Source organism: Heterodontus francisci, chromosome 5 (genome assembly GCF_036365525.1).
Source record: "Heterodontus francisci isolate sHetFra1 chromosome 5, sHetFra1.hap1, whole genome shotgun sequence".
Classification (NCBI taxonomy): domain Eukaryota; kingdom Metazoa; phylum Chordata; class Chondrichthyes; order Heterodontiformes; family Heterodontidae; genus Heterodontus; species Heterodontus francisci.
The window spans coordinates 128341881-128367235 of NC_090375.1; the positions used below are offsets into that span (position 1 = coordinate 128341881).

At 40.7% G+C, this 25355-nt stretch overlaps 1 protein-coding gene across 7 annotated transcripts in view; it reads left to right on the forward strand.

The window, feature by feature from the left end:
- LOC137370043 (polyamine-modulated factor 1-binding protein 1-like) overlaps positions 1 to 25355 on the forward strand; it is a 719669-nt gene that overhangs the window by 339323 nt on the left and 354991 nt on the right. For all 7 annotated transcript variants that reach the window (XR_010975068.1, XM_068032077.1, XM_068032078.1 and 4 more), the window contains 5 exons: positions 1441 to 1608; positions 11557 to 11640; positions 20968 to 21135; positions 22338 to 22580; positions 23357 to 23587. Coding sequence is in view for 6 of the 7 variants with exons in the window: in XM_068032077.1 (XP_067888178.1) it covers positions 1441 to 1608; positions 11557 to 11640; positions 20968 to 21135; positions 22338 to 22580; positions 23357 to 23587 (894 nt within the window). In the remaining variant the exon portion in view is untranslated. The remainder of the gene's footprint in view (positions 1 to 1440; positions 1609 to 11556; positions 11641 to 20967; positions 21136 to 22337; positions 22581 to 23356; positions 23588 to 25355) is intronic.

Below are 25355 nucleotides of genomic sequence, written 5' to 3' on the forward strand. Positions count from 1 at the left end.
GGTTTTAGTTACAAGGTTAGGTTGGAAAAGCTGGATTTGTTCTCCTTAGAACAAAGGAGATTGAGGGGAGGTTTAATAGAAGTGTACGAGATTATGAAAGGCTTTTAGATACGTTAGACAAGGAAAAACTGTTCCCATTAACTCATGGTACAAGGATTAGGGGACACAGATTGAAAGTTTTGGGCAAGAGCTGCAGGGGGAATATTAGGAAGAACTATTTTTATTCGCGGGTGGTAATGACCTGGAACTCGCTGCCCATAAGGGTGGTGGAAGTGGAGACAATCAATGACTTCATGAGGAAATTGGATGGCCACTTAAAGGAAATAAACTTGGAGGGCTGCAGGGATTGAACAGTGGAGTAGGACTGACTGGATAGCTCCATGGATAGCTGGCATGTACTTGATGGGCCGAATCGCCGCCTCTTGTGCCATAAATGACTCTATGACCTGCTGTACATGCTGCCAGCAGACATTAGCAGCATGCCACAAACCCCTTTATCAAGATGTCATCCAGTGCACTTTCTGACTGAGAAACTGTCGTGGTCAGCTTGGCTTGATATGTGACTAATATTCCATGGTAGGCATGCAGTAGAGCTGACCTATGGGAATAGTACTGCAGAGTGGTGCAGAGGGCAGTGTTCTTTGCTAAGCAGTCGTTACAACATCACCTCCACTTGGCAGCCATAAATCAGATGGTCAGGTGCTGGGCTGCACCACCACTTGTCTGCAGCGTAATTGTACTTCAGGTTCCATTTTCCTTCATTTTTACCTGCCACTTAATCAGCTGTTTGTTAAAGGCTGCTAATGGGTTAGGATCCCTTTTGAGATCCTTCTGAAGTTTTCAGAATTTTTGTTATCCTTTCTGACACCTCCCTTTAAATATCACCTTTATTATAAGTTTGATTCACATACAATTTTATTTGTACAACACTAGTGTACTCCCTAGACTCGTCTGAATCTTTACCTGGTGCTATCAATAATATGATACTGGAGAATTGAGTGCTATTTACAACTGACCTTTCAGGAAGAATTTCTAAACCATTCAGAAGTGACTTAGACCTGAAGACAAGAATTGGCCCTATTGAATTTTAAAAGTTATGAAGAATTGAAAAGAAATGATGTGGTGTCATTATGTATTGAACCATCAAAGTGAATGTTCACATGACAGAATGATGCAATACAGTTTTAATGTGTCATCAGAACCTTCCAGAGATCTACAAAAGCTTTGTATCCTGACTGTGAACTAAGAATATTGATATGTGGAAAACTTAATTTGAAAAACGACAGCTACATCTGCTGTGAATAATGTATTATGGATGACTGTAAATCTGAATTGCTCACACAAATATATTCACATAGGAAATTGTATTAGGTGTTAGAACTCAAGGACATGATGAAAATGATTTGAAATAATGGCTGAAGCTTTCAGCTCTGATCTCAGTTCCTCCACAGAGAAAAGCTCATGCAGAAGCTAGAAGAAGAAGCTGTGAAGTTGACAGACCAAATAACACAGCATTCCCAGGATGTCAGCAAGCTCAACACTGAGAAGCAGAAAATAGAACAAGAGATGGCAATAATTACTGAGAAACATAGAACTGCTCAACAAGAGGTATATTAGAGATGTCAATACAAGCCTAAATTTTTGTTGTCACTCTTTGCATATTTTTGTTAATATTTGGATTGTGATTTTACGAATTAAGAAGTTTAAGTTGTCTTACCATTATTAAAATGTAAAGGATTTTAAGTAACTGGTAACCAAATAAAGTTAAGGTGATCAGTATTCGTTATAAATTGTAATGCCAACATTATAGCTTATCTACTCCTTTGATCTGTTCTCATTCTTCTTGGCAGATTATCCTACACTGCTGAAGTTCTTGTTGACTCATCTACAGAGCAAACTAGTGTTAGTGACAGGGGAGAGTATTCAGTTCTACTTAACCTTACTAGTTACAAGGTCAGGTCTTCAAGGTTAGAGTCAGAAAAGATAAAATAGGAAATATAATTAAGCTTTTATTGCTGCATGCAGTCAAACAGCTATATGGAATCTAAAGTCTTTTGACTTTAAATTAAACTTTACCTGGCACTTGATACCCATAAGAATTGATCAAATTCAACAAATAAACATTCAGTTACTTAATGCACCTCAAATATTGAATTTGCATTGTCCTTCATACAGCTTGTGCGCTACAAACCGAACGTGCTGATTAATGATACAAACATTTGCTACATTATTTCTTCCATCTTAATTTTATTTTCAAACTTACAGTTACATTAGTTGTACTACTAACTTTCATTTATATTGTATTAGTGTTTTCTCAAACAATAGTTATACAATTTAATTCAACTTGCATTCAAATGCTCTGAAATGTATCAATAACATATGTACCATAGATCGGGCATATAAATCGACCTGGCGTATACGACAACCCCATTTTTCCGGCCCCAGAAATCATATTTTTGCACACACATGGCATATTAGTCAACCCCCCTTTTCAACCACGAAATCCTATACTCACATTAATAGTCAGCCTCAATTTTTTGCCCCACAAATGCACCTTATGATTGGGCTCAAGGGATCAAGCAGGCGATATGGGCTGTGTTGAGAAGATGTGCGCGAGTTTCAGATATGCCTGCACAGAGCAAACCCGGCATGGCAAATGCCAAAGATAAATGGGTCCTCCCGCAAAACAAATAAAGTATGAAACTAGTTTTGAGCTAAAAGTCATAACATTTGCTAACTTGTCAAATAATTGCTGCAGTGAGGAAATTCAGTGTTAGTGATAAACTGGTGCGAGAATCAAAGATTTTTTAAAATTCATTTCATGGGATGTGGGTGTCACTAACAAAGCCAGCATTTGTTGCCCATCCCTAATTTCCCTTGAGAAGGTGGTGGTGAGACGCCACCTTGCACAGCTGCAGTCCATCGAGTGCAGGGACACCCATAGTGTTGTTAGGGAGGGAGTTCCAGGGTTTTGATCCAGCGACAGTGAAGGAACAGAAATATATTTCCAAGTCAGGATGGTGTGTGACTTGGGTGGGGACTTGCAGATAGTAGTGTTCCCACTAGAAGGACAAGGGCAACAGACTGGTGTGAATTTGCAGATGGTAGTGTTCCCACGCCTCTGTTGCCCTTGTCCTTCTGCGGTTCCAACAACACTCAGGAAGTTCAACACAATCCAGGAAAAAGCAGCCTGCTTGATTGGCACCTCATCCATCATCTTAAACACTCACTCCCTCCTCCACCGATGCACAGTGGCAGCGGTGTGTACTATTTACAAGATGCACTGCAGCAGCTCACCACGCTTCCTTCGGCAGCACCTTCCAAACCCACGACCTCTTTCACCTAGAAGGACAAGGGCAACAGACTGGTGTGAATTTGCAGATGATAGTGTTCCCACGCGTCTGTTGCCCTTGTCCTTCTAGGTGAAAGAGGTCGTGGGTTTGGAAGGTGCTGCCGAAGGAAGCGTGGTGAGCTGCTGCAGTGCATCTTGTATATAGTACACACTGCTGCCACTGTGCATCGGTGGAGGAGGGAGTGAGTGTTTAAGGTGAACGATGAGGTGCCAATCAAGCAGGCTGCTTTTTCCTGGATTGTGTTGAACTTCCTGAGTGTTGTTGGAACCACAGCCATCCAGGCAAGTGGAGAGTATTCCATCCCATTCCTGACTTATGCATTGTACATGGCAGACAGGGTTTGGGGAGTCAGGAGGTGGGGTATTCGCTGCAGAATTCCCAGTCTCTGACCTGCTCTTCTGGCCACGGCATTTATATGCTGCTTCAGTTCAGTTTCTGTTCAATGGTAACCCCCAGGATGTTATGGTGGGGCTTCAGCAATGGTAATGCCTTTGAACGTTGGAAGGTTGGATTCTATCTTGTTGGAGATGGTCATTTCCTGGCACTTGTGTGGCATGAATGTTACTTGCCACTTATCAGCCCAAGCCTGAATGTTGTCCAGGGCTTGCTGCATATGTACATGGACTACTTCAGCATTGGAGGAGTTGTGAATGGTACTGAACATCGTATAATCATCAGTGAACATTCCTACTTCTGACCTTATGATGTAGGGAAGATCATTGATGAAGCAGCTGAAGATGCTTGGGCCTAGGACAGTACTGTTATGGTCTGAAGTTCTGTTAATGGATGATAAACACCTGGTAGTTCAAGATAATGGGGTGAACAGGTGTTGGGTGTTAATTAGTTAATTGTATTCAAGTGTGTATATATAAAGAGCCAGCCAACACTGGTTGGTGGTATTGCTTAGAGAGCAGAAGTAGGTTCTGTGGCAAGCAATAAACAATCTATACAAAAGCATCCCAGTTTCTGTGTCTTCTTCACAAACAGGCTTGGAGATTTTTCTAACATTGGTAGCAGAGAATGGTTGCCTGAAAGTGAAGACTGGAGACTAAGATTTGTTTTGAGACAGGAGATTAGAATTGGAGTTTTTTTTTGTGAAAGCTGTATTTGGAGTTTTTTCTTGAGGAAAGATGACTGAAACCAAGTGTAATGTGTCGAGATATGATTTTCCTCCGCTGTTTTATGAAGCTGAACCTTGTGATCAATAGAAGAATGAGGTTGCTGCATGGACACGGGTTACGTCTTTACCTAGAAGGAAGCAAGGAATATCCCTTGCACTTTCACTTCCTGCCAAAAGCATGATCAGGGGCAGTGTTCTCGGAGCTAGAGGCTCATTGTTTGGATGATGAAGGTTTGGACAAATTCTTGAAATATATGGATAAAATTTATATGAAAGGTGACTTATTGAGTGCCTATGAGGTGTGGTTGGACTTTGATAAATGTAGAAAAATGGATGGTTCTTCTATGGAAGAATATATTATGGAGTTTAACCGACTATATGCAAGGTTGCAGTGATTCTGCTCAGAAATTTATAGATTAGTGCTTGCCTTCAAATTGTTGGATTGTGCTAGGATATTGAACATGAATAGGCTCTTGGTATTAACTGGCGTTAGATTTAATGAAAAAGATATGCTGTTTAATCAGATGTCTGATGCCCTTAAAACATTTTTTGGGAAAAATATTCCTTTCCAGGCGCTTTCATGGCAGAGATGGGCTCTCTAGCGGTGACACCGAAGGTGGAGGATACAATGCTAGCAGCATTTTGAGGCTGTTCAAGTGTGTAGCTCAAATGTCAGTACGAAAGGAGAAACACACACAAAACAAATGAGGATAGAGATCCTTTTGGTAGCTATAACAGCCACAGGAATTGGGTAATTATAGCAGAAGGATGAACCCCATGAATAACCAAGGGGTGGTTAACAGGTGTTTCCGAAGTGACTCAAAGTATCACTATGCGTTGCATTGTCCAAAAAGGGATAAGGGGGTTTTTGAGATGCCACATGACGTGGAAGGTTCAGAAGGCGAGGATGACGCTACTGATCAAACCGAAGAAATTGTACTGGTCACGAGAAGCTTCAGTCCAGTAATGAGTGTCCTTGTCGCAGATTCATTCAATTGTGCAGTACTAGACAGTGGATGTACGTCCACAGTATGTAGAGTGGACTGGTTAAGGTGTTACATGGATTCTTTAAGTGAGGAAGACTGAAATCGAGGTCAAAGAATATGACAGTTCCACCTGTTTCAGGTTTAGTGATGACAACAAGTTGCAATCACTGAAAAAAGTGGTAATTCTGTGTAGAATAGCAGGGGTAAACCATTTTATTAGTTCAGATGTAGTATCCAGTGATATACCTTTGCTGTTAACTAAATCATCAATGAAAGTGGCTCTGATGAAATTGGACATGAACATGATAAGGCTTTGGGAAATCTGTAGCTTTGCGGCTTACATAGTTGTGACATTATTGTATTCCTTTAACAAGGCCTAACATCTCTAAGCAGGATGTTGAAGTATTAATGGCATCCGGGGGTAGGGATTTAAAGGAGAAAAGGAAAATTATTTCAAAACTAAATCGACTGTTTGCAGATCCATCTTGTCCTAGGTTGGAGGTTCTGTTAGATGCAGGGCAAATAGATGATGACTACACTAAACTTATTGAAGATATCAGTGGCAAATGTGATATCTGTTTTCAAAAAAAAATACAGGAAGATGCCATCGTGACCCATAGTGAGTCTCCCATTAACAAGGGACTTTAATCAAAACCATAACAATGGACTTGAAAGTATGGGATAAAGAAAAAAACACTTTTATTCTACACTTTGTAGACATGGCGATTAGATTCAGTCTGTCGATGGTAATTTACAGTAAAGAGAAAAAAAAAGTAATGGACAAGATGATGGAAAGGTGGATAGGAACAGGATTTGGAGCACTGGCTAAGTTTCTAACTGACAATGGAGGAGAATTTGCCAATGATGAGTTCAGGAGTATTTGAAAATATGAATATTGTAGCAATGCACAAGGCAGCAGAAAGTCCTTTTGGTAATGGGATTTGTGAGAAATCATGCCGTGATTGACGAAATGCTCCGAAAAATTTTAGCAGACCAGCCAAATTGTAAATTGACAACTGCTCTAGCGTGGGAAGTATGTGTGGAAAAACACACTTCAAATGGTTGGGGGCTACAGCCCATATCAATTAGTTTATAGCAGGAATCCGAAAATACCTTCGGTAATGTGGGATCATCCCCCGGCTTTAGAGGGGGCTACAATTAGTTCAGTTTTTGCGGAACATTTAAATGCCATGCATGCAGGGAGATGAACATTTATTAAGGCGGAGGTTTCAGAAAAAATCAGGAGAGCATTGAGGTATCGGATCACACCATCAGAAAAGAATTTTAATACCGGGGATATGATGTATTCTAGGAAGGGCACGAAAAGCCATCGGGAAATACAAACATTGGCTGAATGTGCAAGACAAGGGACAGGATATCCGATCTATAGATTGGCAGAAGTGAAAATATGGAAGGCAGAAAACGTAGCATAAGTTCAGACAGTGGACCTGAAGATGATCATAGTCCAAGGAAAAGGTCACGAACGTGTGTCTAGTGTAGGAGGGACAGGTCGAGTAGTAGTCATCCAGAAATGGATAGGAACTCTAGTAGGGGATGTGGTTTCACTAGAGTAAGGGCCAGAGAGCTGGCGCGAGGAGCCCTTATGATAGAGAAGCTCTAGTGGCTACTAACAAGTTAGATGGTAAATTGATAAAGGATGCCAAGCAAAAAGAGCTTGACAGTTGAAGAGAGTTTGGTGTATACATGGATGTGCCAGATAGAGGATAACCAGCATTGTCCAATAGTTGGATCTGTACAGAGAAAGTACCTCCCGATGGTACATATAAAGCGAAGGCCAGACTTGTAGCTCCGGGCATTTGAGGAATGTCCAGGCGACCAGGAAGTTAGAGTGGACTCCCCAACAGCAGGAAAAGCAAGTTTCAGGATTTTCCTAGCCTGTTTAGTGACACACATGGGAATGTAAGTCCATTGACATCAAAGCAGTATTTTTGCAAGGGGAGAAATTTCATGGGGAAGTATTTTCAAAGCCACCAAATGAAGCTGGAGATAAAGAAGGGAAATTATGGAAGCTAAACAAGTGTGTTTATGGACTAAATGATGCATCCAAGGTGTGGTATATTTCAGTTAGGTCCGTCCTACTAAAAGCTGGTTGTATTCAACTAAAGGTGGATCCGGCAATGTTTTATTGGTACTATGAAGAAAAACTAGCAGGCATTTTCTTGATGCATGTGGACGATTTTCTGTGGCGAGGATCTGAAGCATTTGAGAAATTTGTGGCAGATAAAGTTTCGTAGGAATTTAAAATTGGAAGTCGGGCTTCCAGAGCTTTTAAATATACAGGGTTGAATATTAGGGGTAACCCTAAATCAACAATCTTACCTAGAGAATGTTAATAGGATCCCAATAAATCGGGCCAGAACCTCACAAAGGAAGGCTCTGCAAGAAAGAAGTAGACCAGTTTAGGAACTTCATTGGGCAGGTGGACTGGTTGTGCACACAAACTAGGCCAGTTGCTTGCTATAATGTATTAGAATTGAGCACCATGCTGAAACATGCTAGTGTTAGGGAAGTGCTGAAAACAAATAAGACATTGAAGAGATTGAGTTATGATAGTACACTCCAGTTTTCAGCATTGGATGACCCAGAAGAGATGAAATTGGTCATTTTTAGTGACGCCTCACATGCTAATCTTCCCGATGGATATTCGAGCGCAGCAGTGTTCGTTATATTTTTGGTGGGAAGAAATTATAAATGTTGTCCGTTAACCTGGGAGTCAAAGAAAATAAAGAGGATAGTTAAAAGTGCCTTAACTGCTGAGACACTTGCACTGATAGAAGCAATAGATATGGGTATGTATTTATCGAGTATTTTAAAGGAACTCTTGTATTAGGGGCATTCGGAGAAGAGTTTTCCTATAAAATGTTGCATAAATAACCATTCTCTCTGGAACAATGTCCACTAGACAAAAGGTGCTGCAGAAAAGAGGTTGAGGATTGATCTCGCAAGTATAAAAGCAATGTTGGAAAGAAAAGAAATTTCCAAGATAAAATAGGTTGGCGCAAGTCATCAGTTGTCAGATTGTTTTACTGAGAGGTGCTTGTTCGAAAAAATTGTTGGATGCCCTCAAAGAGGGCGGTCTTGTGTTATAAGTAAGGAAAACGTAGAAAAAACTTTTTACAATAAGATCGCTTTTTCTTTAAGTTTTTTTTAAAGGGGGAATGTACAGCATGTTAATGGCTGGTGTTGCATAGTACCAGACAGTATTGAAACAAAGGAACCAGTCCCCGCCCCAATACAGAGACCTGGTCAAACCAGTCGGTCACATGACCATCTGCTGGCCAACAGGCGGAGTTTTAAACTGGAAAAAAAGAATTTGAACTCAGAACGCCATGTGCTCCTGGAACTGAAGCAAGAATTACCACCTCTCTTGTCTGCCTGGTCATCTCTCAGGAAACTGAATTTTGTGAAGACATGTGAACCTCAAAGAGAAAAATTTCCTACGTGAATAAGGTTTAAGCAGAATACTGGGCCCCAACGATAAGGAAGAATTACCTACAAAAGGTCTATACGGTGAGCGAAGCACAGTAACAAGATATTGCCTCAAACTGCTCCACTTTATCTTTTTTTGTCCCTATCTGCATGTGTATATCGTGTGTGCATGCAAGCGTGGGCATGTCATACATCTGTCGGTGTGAACCCGTATTAGAGTTTAAGTAAATTTAATAAATTTCACTTTTCTTTAAACCAAAGAAAGCACGTTTGTGCTCATTTCTTTGCCTTATAATTGAAAAGCTGTGAGCAAGAATTCACAAAGGGGAGCTCAAAACACTGTTTAAAATTAAACCCTGTTACAATAAGACCAGGCGAAGACCAGCAAAAGACCCCGAGACACATTTCTCACCTGCTTGTAACAATATAGGTATTTAATTTAAAGAAAAAAGGGGGACTCTGTTAGGGTCTGAAGTTCTGTTAATGGATGATAAATACCTGGTAGTACAAGATAATTGGGTAAACAGGTGTTGGGTGTTAATTAGTTAATTGTATTCAAGAGTGTATATATAAAGAGCCAGCCAGCCTTGGCTGGTGGTGTTGCTTAGAGAGCAGAAGTAAGTTCTGTGGCAAGCAATAAACAATCGACACCAAAGCATCCTAGTCTCAGTGTCTTCTTCACAAACAGGCTTGGAGATTTCTCTAATACTGAGGAACTCCTGCCATAATGTCCTGGGCCTGAGATGATTGGCCTCCAACAACCACAACCATCTTCCTTTTGTGCAAGGTAGGATTCCAACCAGCAAAGAGTTTTCCCCTCTGATTCCCATTGACTTCAATTTGGCTCGGGCTCCTTGATGCCACCTTCGGTCAAAGTCTGCCTTCATATCAAGGGCAATCATTCTTATCTCATCTTTTGAGTTCAGCTCTTCTGCCCATGTTTGGACCAAGGCTGTAATGAAGTCAGGAGCTGAGCATCCCTGGCGGAACCCTAACTAAGTATTAGGGAGCCTAAGAGAAAATGTGCCATGTGAACAGGGACCAGTCAGTGCCCTGATCTTGAGAAGCACGTTTCGGAATGGGTCCTTGAAAATCGTCAGAATGGTTACACTGTCACCAGAAGACGAAGATTGCTCAGAGACTACCAAAAGACCTCGGTTCCAAAATTTCCTGTTTCCGGCGATTCTTCATCAGATAGTGACAAAAACACGAGTATCCATTATGCCACACTGGCAACATGGATGAAACGCCCATAAATTTCAATATGCTGAGCAACCGAACTGTGGAGTGGAAAGGCTCCGTTCTAGTTAAAACGAAAAGTTCTAGTGAAAACTACAAGACACTAGAAGACAAAATTCACCGTGATATTCGCCTGCATGGCCAACGGAACAAAATTAAAGCCTATGATAATTTTCAAATGTAAAACCATAACGAACATCAAGTTCCCTGCAGGAGTTTTTTTGCATGTCCGTGACGATGTTTGGATAGATGAGGATGGAGAGAAGTTATGTGTGGAATAGGTGTCCCGGTGGCCTGCTTAAAGAATGCAGCTTATTAGTGTGAGACATGTTCAGATCCCATACAGCCAATGAGATGCCTGCAAAGAAATAACACCCACATTGCAGTTATACCAGAGTTCCAACATTCGTAGTTCACCCTTTGGATTTGTGCCTCAACAAGCCATTCAAGGGCCATGTTCACGCCGAATGAAACAGGTGGATGGTTGATAGAGAAAAACCTTCACAAAGTGTGGAAATATGAACGCTGCCCTGCTTGATGTTTTGTGTGGTTTTGTCATCAAATCGTGGGATGCTATTAGTGCACAAGCTGTCATCAGATCTTTCAAAAAATTTGGAATATCCAATTCAATGGATGGAGAAGATGATGCTTTATTGTGAAGAGATAATTATGAAACTGAAAGTGCAACTTCTGGTCCAGAGTGGGATTACGATGATGCCATAGCCAAAGGTGATTCAGAATGAATTCGATGAACTCTTTGCGTTGGATGCCGAAGACAATGAATTTTGGCAGGTTTTAAAATGCTTTGATTGTGGTTTAAGGTATCGTTGTAGAATTACTTTATTCAAAAAAAATCATACCACATTGATTTAATATGAATTACTGGTGTTTTTTTCACATTTCAATATGACGACCACCCATACACTCACTGGCAGATCACGTTTTTATACTTGGCGTAAAAGTTGACCCCCATCTTTGGGACAATATTTGGAGGCTTCAAAAGTTGATTTATACGCCGCGATCTATGGTACTTTGAAAACTAACGTAGGATGTTAAACTCGGGGTCACTGCAAGTTTGAAAGATAAACAAAAAGTGGAATTAATTTTAAATGTTATAATCCATGTTCTTTGTCAGATCTTTTTCTAACCTTTTCTGAATATTGGCACTAAACAAGAGTGCTAAAACGTGGTGCATTTTATGGATGTATGCTTGTATTTGCATTTTTCAATAAACAAAACAGGTAAGCAGTATATATTTTTATTTTTAATGGGACTGAATCTCTATTGAATTCTGATGTCAAAAAATATAGTAACTGATATTTTAATCCTAGTTTGAATAATTCCATTTAGTATTATCAAATTAAAGTACTTGTTATTCATACCCACGTTGTTTTGTTTGGATACTCAGGTCATAAACAGAGATCAGATTATTCTAAAATTGAAGACTGAGTTGAAAACTGCACAGGAGAAATATACAGGTTCACAGGAAGAAGTATGTATCCTTTTGTTTTTTCTTTTAGCTAGCAGGATAACACTCCACTAAAATGTTATAGTCTTATCATTTATGCCAACTGATACATGTTGGAACAAAGCATTTTCTTTATGCTTTTGCTTTATTTTTACAAACACTGATCTTCAATCATGTAACCCCTCTTACAATTCTTTAGGCTGTTACTCACAGAAAAGGAAGATGCCACACCTTCTCTACTATCCTTTTAGCTGCGCCATATTGCAGAACCCTTTGTGGTATTCCTCGATCCCCACTGTGTATCTATATATACAGGCATCATTCTGGAAGCATACCTCAAATCTTTGGTCAGCAGAATTTCCATTGTCAGCGCAGAAGGAAAAAAAACATTGTCTGAATTAAAAGGCTCCAACTGAGCCTCCTCGAAGTGGTTTTTATGATCATTTCAGGGTGTAATACAACAGTAATTGTACTTTCAATTGCTGCTAAATGAGGAACTCGAGTCTTTGAGGGGCACATTGCTGTTACTTCTACCTCTTAACTGCTTTAGTGGGTACAACAGTGGGAATCTATAGAATTGTGGTTGGTTTATGAAAGGGCACCAGGAAAATATTCCGTGTTTTTACAAGTAATATCTTTGTGGACAAAGTTTGGCCCTGAGCAAGTTCTCACCTGAACACTTTTGCACTTATGTTTCTTGAGGAAGCATGTTAGATTATTTATTGTGAGTGAAGACATTTTTGGGAAGAAGTTCAAAGCTCATCATGCACATAAAACATTCCATCACTGCTTGTCCAACATTCTCTTTCTGACCTGTGGAGGCTTGGATCTTTGCTTTTGTAATTGTTTTAAGTTTGTGAGCTGTAATTTATTGATTTAATGTAATATTTTAGTACAGTTAAAGGTTGCTTGGTTCTCACTACTGTCACCTAAGCTTACGGAAATGTAAGCCTGTTTCAGAAGAAGAGGGTTAAGCATTTTCAAGTTTAAGGTGCAAATTTCTCAAATAGTGGGCTGAATTTTACACCGCCCCAGCGGGTCGGATAATGGGGTGGGGGTGCGTAAAGTTGAGTGGGAGGCCCCGTGAGGCCTACCCGACCCGCTCCCACCTCGGGTGAACTTTACGGCGATCGGGCAGGGGGAGGAAACGGCCCACCTGCCAGAGACCAATCGAGGCCCTTAAGTGGCAACTTAACGGCCACTTAAGGGCCCTCGCCCGCGTCCACAGGTATTTTACCTGTGGCAAGCGGACGTGCTGGGGGCATGAAAGGCCGCCCAGCGAAAGCTGCCGGCCTTTTCGTGTCGGGGGGGGTGGGGGATGCCATTGCAGTCGGGCACAGGGTGCCCGATTTGAGGGCCGCCCCTGCCTCCCAACCCACCCCCGGGACCCAAGACCCCCACCGCTCCCGGTGGCGCTGCTGGGACTAAGAGCTGCCAGCCCGCTAATTGGCTGGCAGCTCACTGAGGCGGGACCTCCTCCCTCAAGTGGGTGGAAGTCCTGCCTCGGCACAATTAAAGCCCGGGGACCCATAAAATACGGGATGGATCCCCGGGCTAGGTGGAAGCGCGTTTGCCACCGACGTAAAAGTCGGTGGCGAATTCCCTTCCGCCGAGGGTAAGATCCATCCCAGTATATCATTTTACCCTGGAGGATGATGAAAATTCTTATTAGTCCATGGAAATGTAACTTCTTTCAAAGAATGTGGAAAAATCTACTTGCAGGAACTAATCCCAGTGTGAACGTGGCCCAGTGGTAGCATTCCCACCTCTAGAGTTAAAAGGTGATGGGTTCAAGCTTGACTACTGGAATTTGAGCTCATAGTCTAGGCTGACATTTCAGTAAGGGTGTGCTACATTCTCAGAAATGTCATATTTTGGATGAGACCTTAACCAAGACTTGTCTGCTTATTTAAGTGGACATAGAATATCCCATGGTACTAATCAAAGAACACCAGTGACCAATATTTATTCCCTTTGTCAATACCTCCAAAAACAAATTAACTGGTCATTTACCTCATTGCTGTTTGTAGGATCATGCATGTGCCAATTGGCTGCCAAACATAATAGTGGCTACAAGTCAAAATAATTCATTAGCTGTGAAGTACATTTGGACATCCTGCAAATGTGAGAGGCATTATATAAATGGATGTTCTTTTATTCTAACATTTGTTTCACTTTTGAGCTTTACTGGATGGTTGAATGTGGATACTTTTCCTTCATAACTTCTGGCTTTTTGTATCATCATGGTTGCAAGTTCAAGTTCATGGTGCATTTTTGTACTAATTCATGGAAGTTCTGCAAAGTTAGGGACCCAGTCTTTCATTAAGTGTTTTGCGTAAATTCTCAGGGACCTCGATGAAATTAGTTGGCTCCTTGAACTTTGCAGAACTAGATGGATCTTGTGAACAATATACAGCCCATTTTCTTCTTTTGGCCTCCTTATCTCGAGAGACAATGGGTAAGCGCCTGGAGGTGGTCAGTGGTGTGTGGAGCAGTGCCTGGAGTGGCTGTAAAGGCCCATTAGGAATCCAAAAACCCAACCAAAACCCCAACTCCTTTTATTATCCATTATAGAATATTGCATTTTGATGAAAAACAAAATGCAGTTTGGTTTATCCTGAATGCAGTTACGTTTCACTTGTTGTTTTGGAGCTTAGAATAGAAACCTTTGAGGCCTTCAATATCTATTTTCCCATGGTTGCAAATAGATACAGCTATGTTTTAGTGGTAATAATGAAAGCTGTCTAAACTCCAAAATAATTTCAGATGTAAAATCAACATAACTGCAGCTGAACAATATCATGCATTTGCTTTTCTAGATATTTCATCATATAGAAATGAAATCATGGTGTATATTTTATAGTGCAACCCAGAAAACCGAAAATCCTTCACTAAGTAAATTTCTAAAAGTATTGTACAATCAAACATATTTTTCTGATGAAGTATTGAAGTGATTTATGACTTTAACCCCTTATAGGGACTAAACCAAATCAGGAGTACATCCCTATAAATCTCCTTTAATCAAGTTCAAACCAGACAAATTCTCAGATGCTTATTTGGGTTCAAAGAATTGTACTAGCTTTCCCTCAAAGAAAGAAAACCAACAGAGAATATTACCATCTTTCGGATAGCCTATTTTTCATATTTATAGCTAAGTCATAAATAGCCCAGATATTATAAGAGTCTGAGAAACTCTCTTCAATACGTATCTCTCCACTTAAAGAGGCACAGAGAGGGGATTCCTGTAGTTATATACAGAATACTACATGAGACGATTTATTAACTTTTATAGATTTATTAAAGAATTTAACATGTAATAAACTTCTTCAGGGGATAAGTACATCACAATATCAAATATTACTGGGAGATGTAACACACATTCTTATTTCTAACATAGAATCCAAAAGTTTAACCTTGCTAATGTTACAGCAAAATTATCTTAGAATATCCAGAATATCCATCAAAATTTAAAGTAAACTTTTACCTTAAATCCCCCAAGCAAGGCATGAGATGAGAAGTGTTTCAGGATACAACACCTCTAAACTTTGCTTTCAAAATCTCTCATTTTTATGCTATTTTCTAAGGTGTCATCCGAATTCCAGCATTTATGTGACCTTCCTGTGTTCCTTTTTTAAAATCCATATTTACCCATGTCATGAACTAACTCTCCACTTAATGTTTTACTGGAAACCCTGTTTTCTAAAGTTGTAAGCTCTTATCTGGTCAAAATGTTTATAATTGTGTTACTTGACCTCTTATTTCCGTAAGTCCATTTTCTATAATTACCTTTTTTATGGTACCTTAAAGCAACCTCGAGCTGATTTGTCTGCATCAACAACCTCATTAATTAAGTTTATTGCTAGCTCTTACTGATGTCACACAGGATATTTCAGTGTGTGTGTTTATCTTCCAATTCCCTGGCAACAGAACTTCTATTCTAAATATTTAACTCTATCTTCTTAAAGGGAAATTTCAGTGAGGTCTGAAAACTGACAATTTATTCAATCTTTACTTATAAAAGGCATGATACACTAACTATTTCCAAATTCTACTTAATTAAGCCTATTATACCTGTATTGCATCACAGTACAGTCTTAAAAGATACTGATAAAGAAACTGACAAAGATGTTTGTATTCTAAAACAAATATGATTATTCACTGTAGAAGTTCTGGTCTTCAAATGATCAATATATTTGATATCATCTGACAGTAAGGAACACCAGGCAGCAGAGGAGTTCGATAATGAAAGCTAAAGTGAATAGACAATTCAGTCAAAATATCATTAGAACAAGGATGATCAACATGTGAAACAAGTTGCCAGTGCAGGTGGTTTAAAACTTGAGGCTTTCAAAAAGGAATAGGCAAGTCTCGGGCATCTAAAAAGATTCATCATTGTGATTACTTAAAGAATATAGAGATAAAAGGGAAAATTAGTCAAGTTGGACTAATGGTCTTCCACCTGACCTACATTATTCACCATCTGACCTACATTTATACAAATTTTAGAAATTTGCGATTTAAAAAAAAAAAGAAAAACTTGCATTTATGTAGCATCTTTCACAACCACTGGACGTCTGAGTACTTTACAGCCAATTAAGTACTTTTGAAGGTTAATCACTGTTGTAATGCAGTAAATGTAGTAGCCAGTATGCACACAGCAAACTCCCACAAACAACTATGTCATAATGACCAAATAGTCTGCTTTTGTGATAGAGTGAGGGATAAATATTGGCGAGGACACCGGGGATAACTCCCTTGCTCTTCTTCAAAATAGTGCCAAGGGATCTTTTGCATCCATGCGAGAAAGCAGATGGGGCCTCGGTTTAACGTCTCATCCAAAAGACAGCAGCTCTGACAGTGCAGCACTCCCTCAGCAGTGCACTGGAGTGTCAGCCTTGATCTTTTGTGCTCAAGCCCTGCAGTGGGATTTGAACTCAGAATCTTGTGGCTCAGGCGAGAGTGCTACCAACTGAGCCACAGCTAACACAATCTTAGCAGAAAATGTTGGAAATACTCAGCAGGTCAGGCAGCATCTGTGGAACGAAGCATATTTAGTGTTTTAGATCAATAACCTTTCATCAGAACTGGGAAACATTAGAAATGTGATAGGTTTTAAACAGGTGAAATGGGGGACGGTATAAAAAGAACAAAAGGGAAGGTTTGTGATAGGGAGGTAGACAGGAGAGATAAAATGACAAAACAGTTGATGGTGCAGAGCCAAAAGTGAGTGGTAATGGGACAAGTAATCAAGATTTGACGAGGAGGTGTGAATGGAAAATAATGAACAGCTGCCACCCGAAAGTAAAAACTTCAGACCAACACATGCAAAGAAAAGCAAACAAAATAGGGGCAGAGATTATGGTCTGAAACTGAGGCCAGAAGTGTAAAGTGCCTAATTGAAACAGGAGGTGCTATTCCTCGAGCTTGTGTTAAGTGTCACACCAATGTGCTTTGTTGAATTTATATTTTTAAAGAAATTTTAAAAAAAAAGAGGACTTTGCTAGCAGCTTAAGATGGCCACCTAATTTGCAACACTCTATCCTACATTGCAAGGTCTGTGAGGTGGAGATGAAATGTCTGCTGATCCCAGCAAGAACCAAGGCCCAGGAAGTTTAAGGGAACTGCCTGTTCCCTTTAGCAAGAAGAAATACTCTGCTAACTATCATGCTTGAATCACTGGGTGGGTGACTGTCATGTGACAAGCCACCCCTCCGCATCTGTGGTTTTAAGCTGGTGTTTCTCTGCAGCAGATTGAGAAGCATCTGGACTCTGACACCTGCAGACCTAAATGGGTGTCCCTTCTCTCTCTATCGCACTCTTGCGCTCTCTCTCTCCATTCCAGCTTGCAAGTTGTGAACCCTGTCTGCTGACTGAACACCTCTGCATACTCCAGCTACAATCAGAAACACCTTTGCAGGAAATCATCCACATTGCTGCTTTCAAGAGACCCACTGAATCAGTCATCAATCTCTTCAAACTAAAAGCCTCATAAGCACCGAATTCAGCTAGAATCCAGCCGAATCACCAAATTCCACAGACTGTATACTCCTTTTTTCCATGGACACTAACTCAACCAATCTACCCTTCCCCACTCTGTACCCTATGTTTGTGTGTGTGTGTGTGTTTTTTTTATTATTTTACTTAGTTGGGTTTACAGGCAATACAGTTAACCTTTTTTTTGCTAAACTCAAGAAAACCTGGCCAATTGGTACTTGTTGTGATAACAGCAAGTAAGTAATCAAACACCTACTGGATTGGCTAGTACATCCACTTTTTAAAAAAAAATTAAACCTCTTGTGATCAAACAAGGAGATGGAAAAGAGGGAAGCCCTTCGACCCTTCATCACCTGACCGTAACATAAGCTTCATTGGAATAATAGTCAGTCAACAACAGAGAGGTCAGTATGAGAGCAAGGTGGAGAATTAAAACAGCAGGCCACTGGAAGCTTGGGGTCATGCTTGCGGACTGAACAGAGGTGTTCCACAAAGTGGTCACCCAATCTGTGTTTGCTCTCGCGAGTGTAGAGCAGACTGCATTGTGAGCTGCGAATGCAGTATACTAAATTGAAGGAAGTGTACATAAATCGCAGTTTCAACTAGGAGTGTTTGGGGCCTTGGATGGTGAGAAGGGAGGAGGTAAAAGGACAGTTGTTGCATCAAAGGACAGGTGGTTCAAGAAAAAGGAAGCTATATTAGAACTCGTGTGGAAGGTTGCACCATCAGAGCAGATGCGACTGAGACAAGCAGGGTGTGAGGAAATGCAGTCGAGGTAGCTGTGGGAGCCGGTGTGCCTATAGTGAATATTTGTTGATGGCTTATCCAAAGAAATGGAGACAGAGAAGATAAGGAAGGGAAAAGTCGGTGATGGACCGTGTGAAGGTGAGCGAAGGGTAGAAATTGGAAGTAGTTCAGGGGAGAGCAGGAAACGGCACTGATACAGTCTTCAATGTACTGGAAAGAGAGATGAGGGAGGGGGCACAAGTCAGACTGGAACAAGGAATTTTTTACATATTCCACAAAAAGTCAGGCATAACTAGGACACGTGCAGATGCCCATAGCAACACCTTTTATTTGGAGGAAGTGCGATGACTTAAAGGGGAAGTTGTTCAATGTGATGACCAGTTCAGCCAGGCAGAGGAGGGTGCTGGTGCATGGGAACTGGTTGGGCCCCCAATCAAGGAAGAAGCAGAGACCCCTAAGGTTATCCTGTGGGGGATGGAGGTGTAGAGAGTTTGGATGTCCATGCTGAAGAGGAGACAATTAGGGCCAGGAAATTGGAAACTGTTAAAATCACAGAGGGCATCAGAAGAGTCACGATGTCGGTTGTGAGACTGAACAAGGGGAGAAAAAAATAGAGTCGAGATGGGGAGAAATCAGTCCATAGAGCAGGAATAGGCTGAAACGATAGGTCTACCAGGGCAGTCCTGTTGGTAAATCTTAGGAAGGAGGTAAACTTGGGCTTTTCCGGGTTGGGGACTATGAGATTGGAAGCCTTGAAGGAAAGATCTCCAGAAGGGATGAGGTCAGTGACAGTTCTGGAAACAATGGCTTGATCGGCCATCATCCGGGGGAGTTAGGCGGAAGTGTCGGAGAGTTGTTGTTGAGCCTCTGAGAGGTAATGGTAGGTTTGCCAGGCAATAACACCGCCACCCTTGTCAGCAGGTTTGATAATACTGTTAGGATTGAACCTGAGAGAATAGAGTGCAGCAAGTTCAGAGGGAGACAAGCTCAAGTGAGTAAGGGGAGCAGATAAATTAATGCGGCCAATGTCACGCCAGCAGTTCTCAATGAAAAGATCAAGAAAGCATAAGAGGCCAGAAGAAGGGATCCAGGTGGAGGGAGAATACCGGAAATGGGTAGAAAGGTCCACTGTGTAGTGGGAGGACTCCAGGCCAAAGAAGTAGGTGCTGAGATGAAGGTGACGAAAGAAGAGCTTGGCATTATGCCGAGCTCGAAATTCATTGAAGTGCAGCCGTAAAGGGATAAAGTTGAGTAATTTGCTAAGGACAGAATAATTGTTTATATCCTGAGTGGTCAAATGATTGGTTCCACAGTCTGCTTTGTATAAGAAATAAAAACAAGAAATGCTGGAACCACTCAGCAGGTCTGGCAGCATCTGTGGAAAGAGAAGCTCACTTGCTTATAACCTTTGACATTTCTAATATTTGCTCGTTCCGAAGAAGGGTCACTGACCCGAAATGTTAACTCTGCTCTTTCCACAGATGCTGCCAGACCTGCTGAGTGGTTCCAGCATTTCTTGTTTTTATTTCAGATTTCCAGCATCCGCAGTGTTTTGCTTTTATTTTACTGCTTTGTATAAGGCCTCACTCAAACCATTCCCTTGAATCTTTGCTTGGATGCGACAACACTGAACCCCAAGTAACAAGAAGAATACGGAAATGTGAAGTTAAACGAAAGCGTTTCCAAACCACACCAAGTTAGAAAGGAAAGGCTGGCAGAGAGCTTTGTATGTGGAAATTGAGGAGTTGAGGTTTAACCTACAATCCAGATGTAAAGCTGGAGTTGCAAATCAGCTGTCCATATAGAAATAGCCTGATTTTTGTTTTCACTTCCATTGAAAACTGTTCCTGAATGTCTTTCAAAAGATGTACCTATTTAAAAAAACTTAGCAAGGATCAGTTGGGGCTTTATTTGTGTTTCAGCTCCCGGTAAAACAGGAGAATTAAAAATAAGGAAGGGGCAGTCACAACTTATTAATGATCTTTCGTTCCACTCACATTTCAGTAGCTAGAAACATATTGCACCTGTATATTGATTTTGGCTAGGCTTAGTGTGGAAATTCAAAGAATGAAAGAGGAGTGAGTTCCCGATTTTTATCAGAGTATGGTGACTGATAATGGCTCAAACCAATATCAGAGATCTCATGAGGTGGAACTCAGCCTGGCCTGTGAAAGTGATTGTTTTATTAACAGGGAGTGGAGAAGCAGACATGTTCTGTCGTTGCAACTCTTCCCGTTCAGCTTCAAATAGGTCACAAGCTGCAGAGCTAACCGTAGAGTAGTCCTAGTTGACCAACCAGCAGCTTTTTACCATGGCCTGCACTGGACCATGTTGAGGTTTTAACTTAATAAATTCTATGCACACTTATGGAGACCTAAATCTTGGATATTGCCAACCTATACCTAAATTCTTTGACCTTATGTAAGTGAGATATGTCTCTATAGGCGCTTCATATAAGTCAAATGGAAACTTGACACTTTTGTGGATTTATCAGTAGTCTGGTTTGGAGACTTAAGTATAATAGGTCTTTATACATGCCAAACCCTAGCTGATTTTATTTTTAATGTAATGCAATGCAAATCACATAAATGATTTATTTTTAATAAACAGCTTGGTGTTCAGGAAGCTGAGGTCATCAGACTTAATGAAAAATTAAAAGATCTTCAGAATGAAATTTGCAAACAAAAGAACATTGGCAATGTACAGGAAGATCAGCTGAGCCAGGCTGGAAAGTCAATTCAGGAATTTGCACATGAACGGGAAATGCTCATGGAAGAGGTTGGTAGAAGACAAAATAAGCTATTGCATATTTAAATTACTGATTGTAATCAAGATTTTAAACAGTTATTCAAAAAGTACTTTATAACATTGAAGCCTTTGTATGAAAAAAACTTTGGGAATAACTGTTAAAATCGTACTGCCTTTCTAATTTCTTTAATATAATGTCTACTTAGTTTCCTCTACTGGGCCCTTGATTGCCTCTGTGTAGAGCCTGATATCAGCATTCACCTTTGTAGCTCCCTTAGATGGCTATTATTCAGTTGTGAACCTTGATAGTCAATATTGGTTGGCTATTCAACACAGGAATATGGGGCTGAATTTTCATAACCCCATGGAGATAGGTTTGGAGGTGGGGGGTCAGCAAAGTACTGGAAACCATGTCGGGACAGCTCCCTGACACTGTCCCACCTCTGGGCACCTTTCCCATGGGTATTGGAGGTGGGCAGGCAATGAAGGCCCCAATCAAGTGCTATTTTCCCCCAACGCTGTAACTTTCCCAGTGAGCATGAGCTCCCCACTATATCAGTAGCCCAGCAACACAATGAAGACGGCCTCTCGCCGGGAGGTCAGTGGACCATGGATGGCTGAATTAATTATCAGCATCGGGGCTGCAATGTTCAGAGATTCAGAAGTGGCCGCAGGCACTCTTCTGGAGGGGCCAACCCTTCACCCTGAGGCCTCCTCACAATACTTTGTCATCCTGTTAAACACTGAAGAGGGAGGTCTTTGTGAGTACTTCCATTTTGTAGTGCCTCCTAGGCTCACCTCTCTCGGGGCTGCCAACCAGAAATTGCTGCAGGCCCTCCTATTGGGCTTCCCGCTTCCCTGGTCCGCCCACCGTTTTTAATTGGATGGCAAATGCGGAGGCAGCTACTCAGGAGGCTGCCTCACAAAGAGTTGCTCCAGCGGGCACTAAGGCCAAACTCGGGCTTAGGACCTGCATATGATCCTGACATTGGGGTCCCAGCCCCCACAAGAAAATTCAGTCCATGGTAGCTAAACTTGATTCTGGCCTATATTGACATCCATGAACATGCATCACCAGCATGGAATATATTCGGGGGAACTGATATTCCCCTTCCTAACCAAGGCACTAAAAGAAGCTTGGAAATGATATAGAGCGAATTGTGTAAATTGTAAAATTTCATGCTGTCGAGGAATATCTATTCAGTAAAATGCAATTTTTTTAAAAATTATAGATACAAGCCAATAAAAAAAATATAGCACACTTGCATAATGATTTGGATATTGCAAAGCAATCTCACAATGTTGACTTGGAACGATGGTCGCAGAAGACCTTTCTTTTGCAAAACGAGTTGGATTCAACCACAACTGAATTGCAGGATACTCTTGGTAAAGTGCAAGAATACAAGACAATAGTAATACAACTCAAAGAAGACTTGGAAAAAGTAAAGCATCTTCATCATGAGACTGCAAACATAGTAAGTGATGAGAAAATCCTGAATGCGAAGAATCAGCCATTAACTTTTGACTAAATCTTCCTCAATTTTTTGTTTATCTACAATGATCTCAGCCTACTAAACTAAATATTCACTTCTATATATTGTCCATACTATTATCTTTATGTGCAAGTATTGAAAAAAGCAAAATTTAATTTAAACTCATTATTCAAACTTTGGATCACAAGGGGGACATGGAGTTGGAGGATTTTAACAGTTGGCATCAATTAGAGCATTCTACAATTGGAAAATAAAATCAATGATTTTTTTGGCTGTTTCAGAGGAACAGTTAAATTTCGGTGAAATTACTCCAAATGAAAATTGCAGTTTTTGATATTTTTCTATTTACTAATACACAATTTCTGCCCAACAAACAATTACTATGTAGCAAAAATATTAGTGCATAACTGTATAAACATTTAAGTAAATTTTCTCCTAAGTGGTATAACCGATAAAACCAATGATGATTGTTCAGGTTAAAAACAAAATTGTCAGCGCATCCTATTTAAAGTGTCAGTTGCTAAAACTAGCAACAGATCTGTAATGTAAATGTGTCAATGTTTTTACCACTGACTTTTGCCTGGATTGTATGTTCAATCGAGCGGAAATGTGTTCCTTAGACAAATGATTTCTAGAGGATAAAATTAAAGACTTCAAATGTACCCATTAATCTGATCTTTTTCTGGAAAGCCAAACCGCTCCAACATAAGCCAATGAGAAATGGGACTGCCTTCTAACAAACCAAACTATTTCTATAGGTTCAACAACATGAAGACACCATCCAAAAACAGAACTGTGAGAATTTGCATTTAACGGAGCAGATTGATCTTCTACAGGATAAAATTACAGAAAGTCACATTCAGGCAAAAGCCTCTGAATCTACTGCAGATCTGTACAAGCAGAAATATCAAACAAACACAGACAGAATACAAGAGCTAGAGAACCTTGTGTGGAGCTTTGAAGAAGAATCAAAATATTCAAGTAATCAGGTATTTAATCTTTTATGAGAAATTCTGTTTTGTTACTTGATTCCATTATTAATCACTTTAATTATATACGTTTAAGCATACAAAATCTCAAAAACCATGCACTTGTATTACTTTCCAATCAGCATCAATGTAAAATGAGGGACAGTCTCAGGTATACCTTTTTCTTAATCATCTGGGAAATAATTTGCAGAGCAAATCACCCATCTGTTTTAGAGCCCTTCCTGATTTTCATTCTGAAAATCAGATGGATTCTATAATGGGTAGGTTGCAAAACTCTCCCATCAATGCCTGTCTTGCTAAAGACAGCCTGAAGTACTCATTCACTCATTTTCTCACCACGATATCTTCACTGCTTTGCTCCCTCAGCCTCTGCAACTTCTCATCCTTGGTGATTTTAACCTCCTTCTAAATTTATCATACTCTCACTCCTCTGAATTCACTGCCCTCCTATCCTTCATTACCCTCACTCTCCAGGTAAACTTCCCAACCCATATTCACTGTCACCTCATTGACCTTGCCATTTCTTGGGGCCTCGCTACTCCTATCATATCAATCTCAGATAAGGCCATTTCAGATCACTTCCTTGTATCACTGTCCACCCCCTTCCTCCTCCCAAATCTACTTTCTTCTGCGTTCGCCCAGGAAAATACTCTCTCCCAATGTGCTTACAACTGCAATTACAAAATACCAATTGTCTCGACTTTGGCCCTCTATTCACCATGATATTTCTGCAGTTACTAATCTGCACGCCCAGAGCCTCACCTCCTCCTTTGATGTCACCGTCCCCATGAAAACCATTATTCTATTTCACCTTGTCCATTCCCCAGTGCAGCCCTCATCTCTGCTCTTGATATGGCGGACAACTGGTTTAGCATTCAGCATCACATCTGGCTAGACCACATAAAGTACTGTCAGTGGTACCGAGCAAACTGATGGAGCTGCGGACTGACAAGTCCCCAGGTCATGATGAACTTCATCTTAGGGTCCTAAAAAAGGTAACTAATGAGATCGTAGATTTGTTGGTGTTAATACTTCAAAATGCACTAGATTCTGGAAAGATTCTTTCAGACTGGAAAGTAGCAAATATAACCCTTCTATTCAAGAAGGGTGGGCGGCAGGAAACAGGTAACTATAGACCAGTTAGCTCGACGTCTGTTGTGGGGAAGGTATTAAAATCAATCATTAAGGAGGTTATAGCTGGGCACTTAGAAAAAATCAAGGTAATCGGGAATAGTCAGCATGGTTTTGTGAAAGGGAAATCATGCTTAACCAATTTATTGGAGTTCTTTGAAGGAGTAACACACACTGTGGATAAAGGGGAGCCTGTTGACATGCTCTACTTGGATTTCCAGAAGGGCATTTGACAAGGTGCCACATGAAAGGTTATTGTGCAAATTAGGAGCTCATGGTGTCGTGGGTAACATATTAGCATGGAAAGAAGATTGGCTGGCTGGCAGAAAACAGAGAATATGCATAAACGGGTCCTTTTCTGAGTGGCAGGATGTGAGAATTGGAGTCCCGCAGGGGTCTGTGCTGGGGCTTCAACATTTTACAATTTATATCAATGACTTAGATGAGGGGAGCGATGGCATGGTAGCTAAATTTGCAGATGACACAAAGATAGGTAGGAAAGTATGTTGTGAAGAGGACATGAGGTTGCAGACCAATATAGATAGGTTGAGTGAGTGGGCAAAAATCTAGCAGATGGAGTATAATGGGAAAAATGTGAAGTTGTTCACTTTGGTAGGAAGAATAAAAAAGCAGAGTA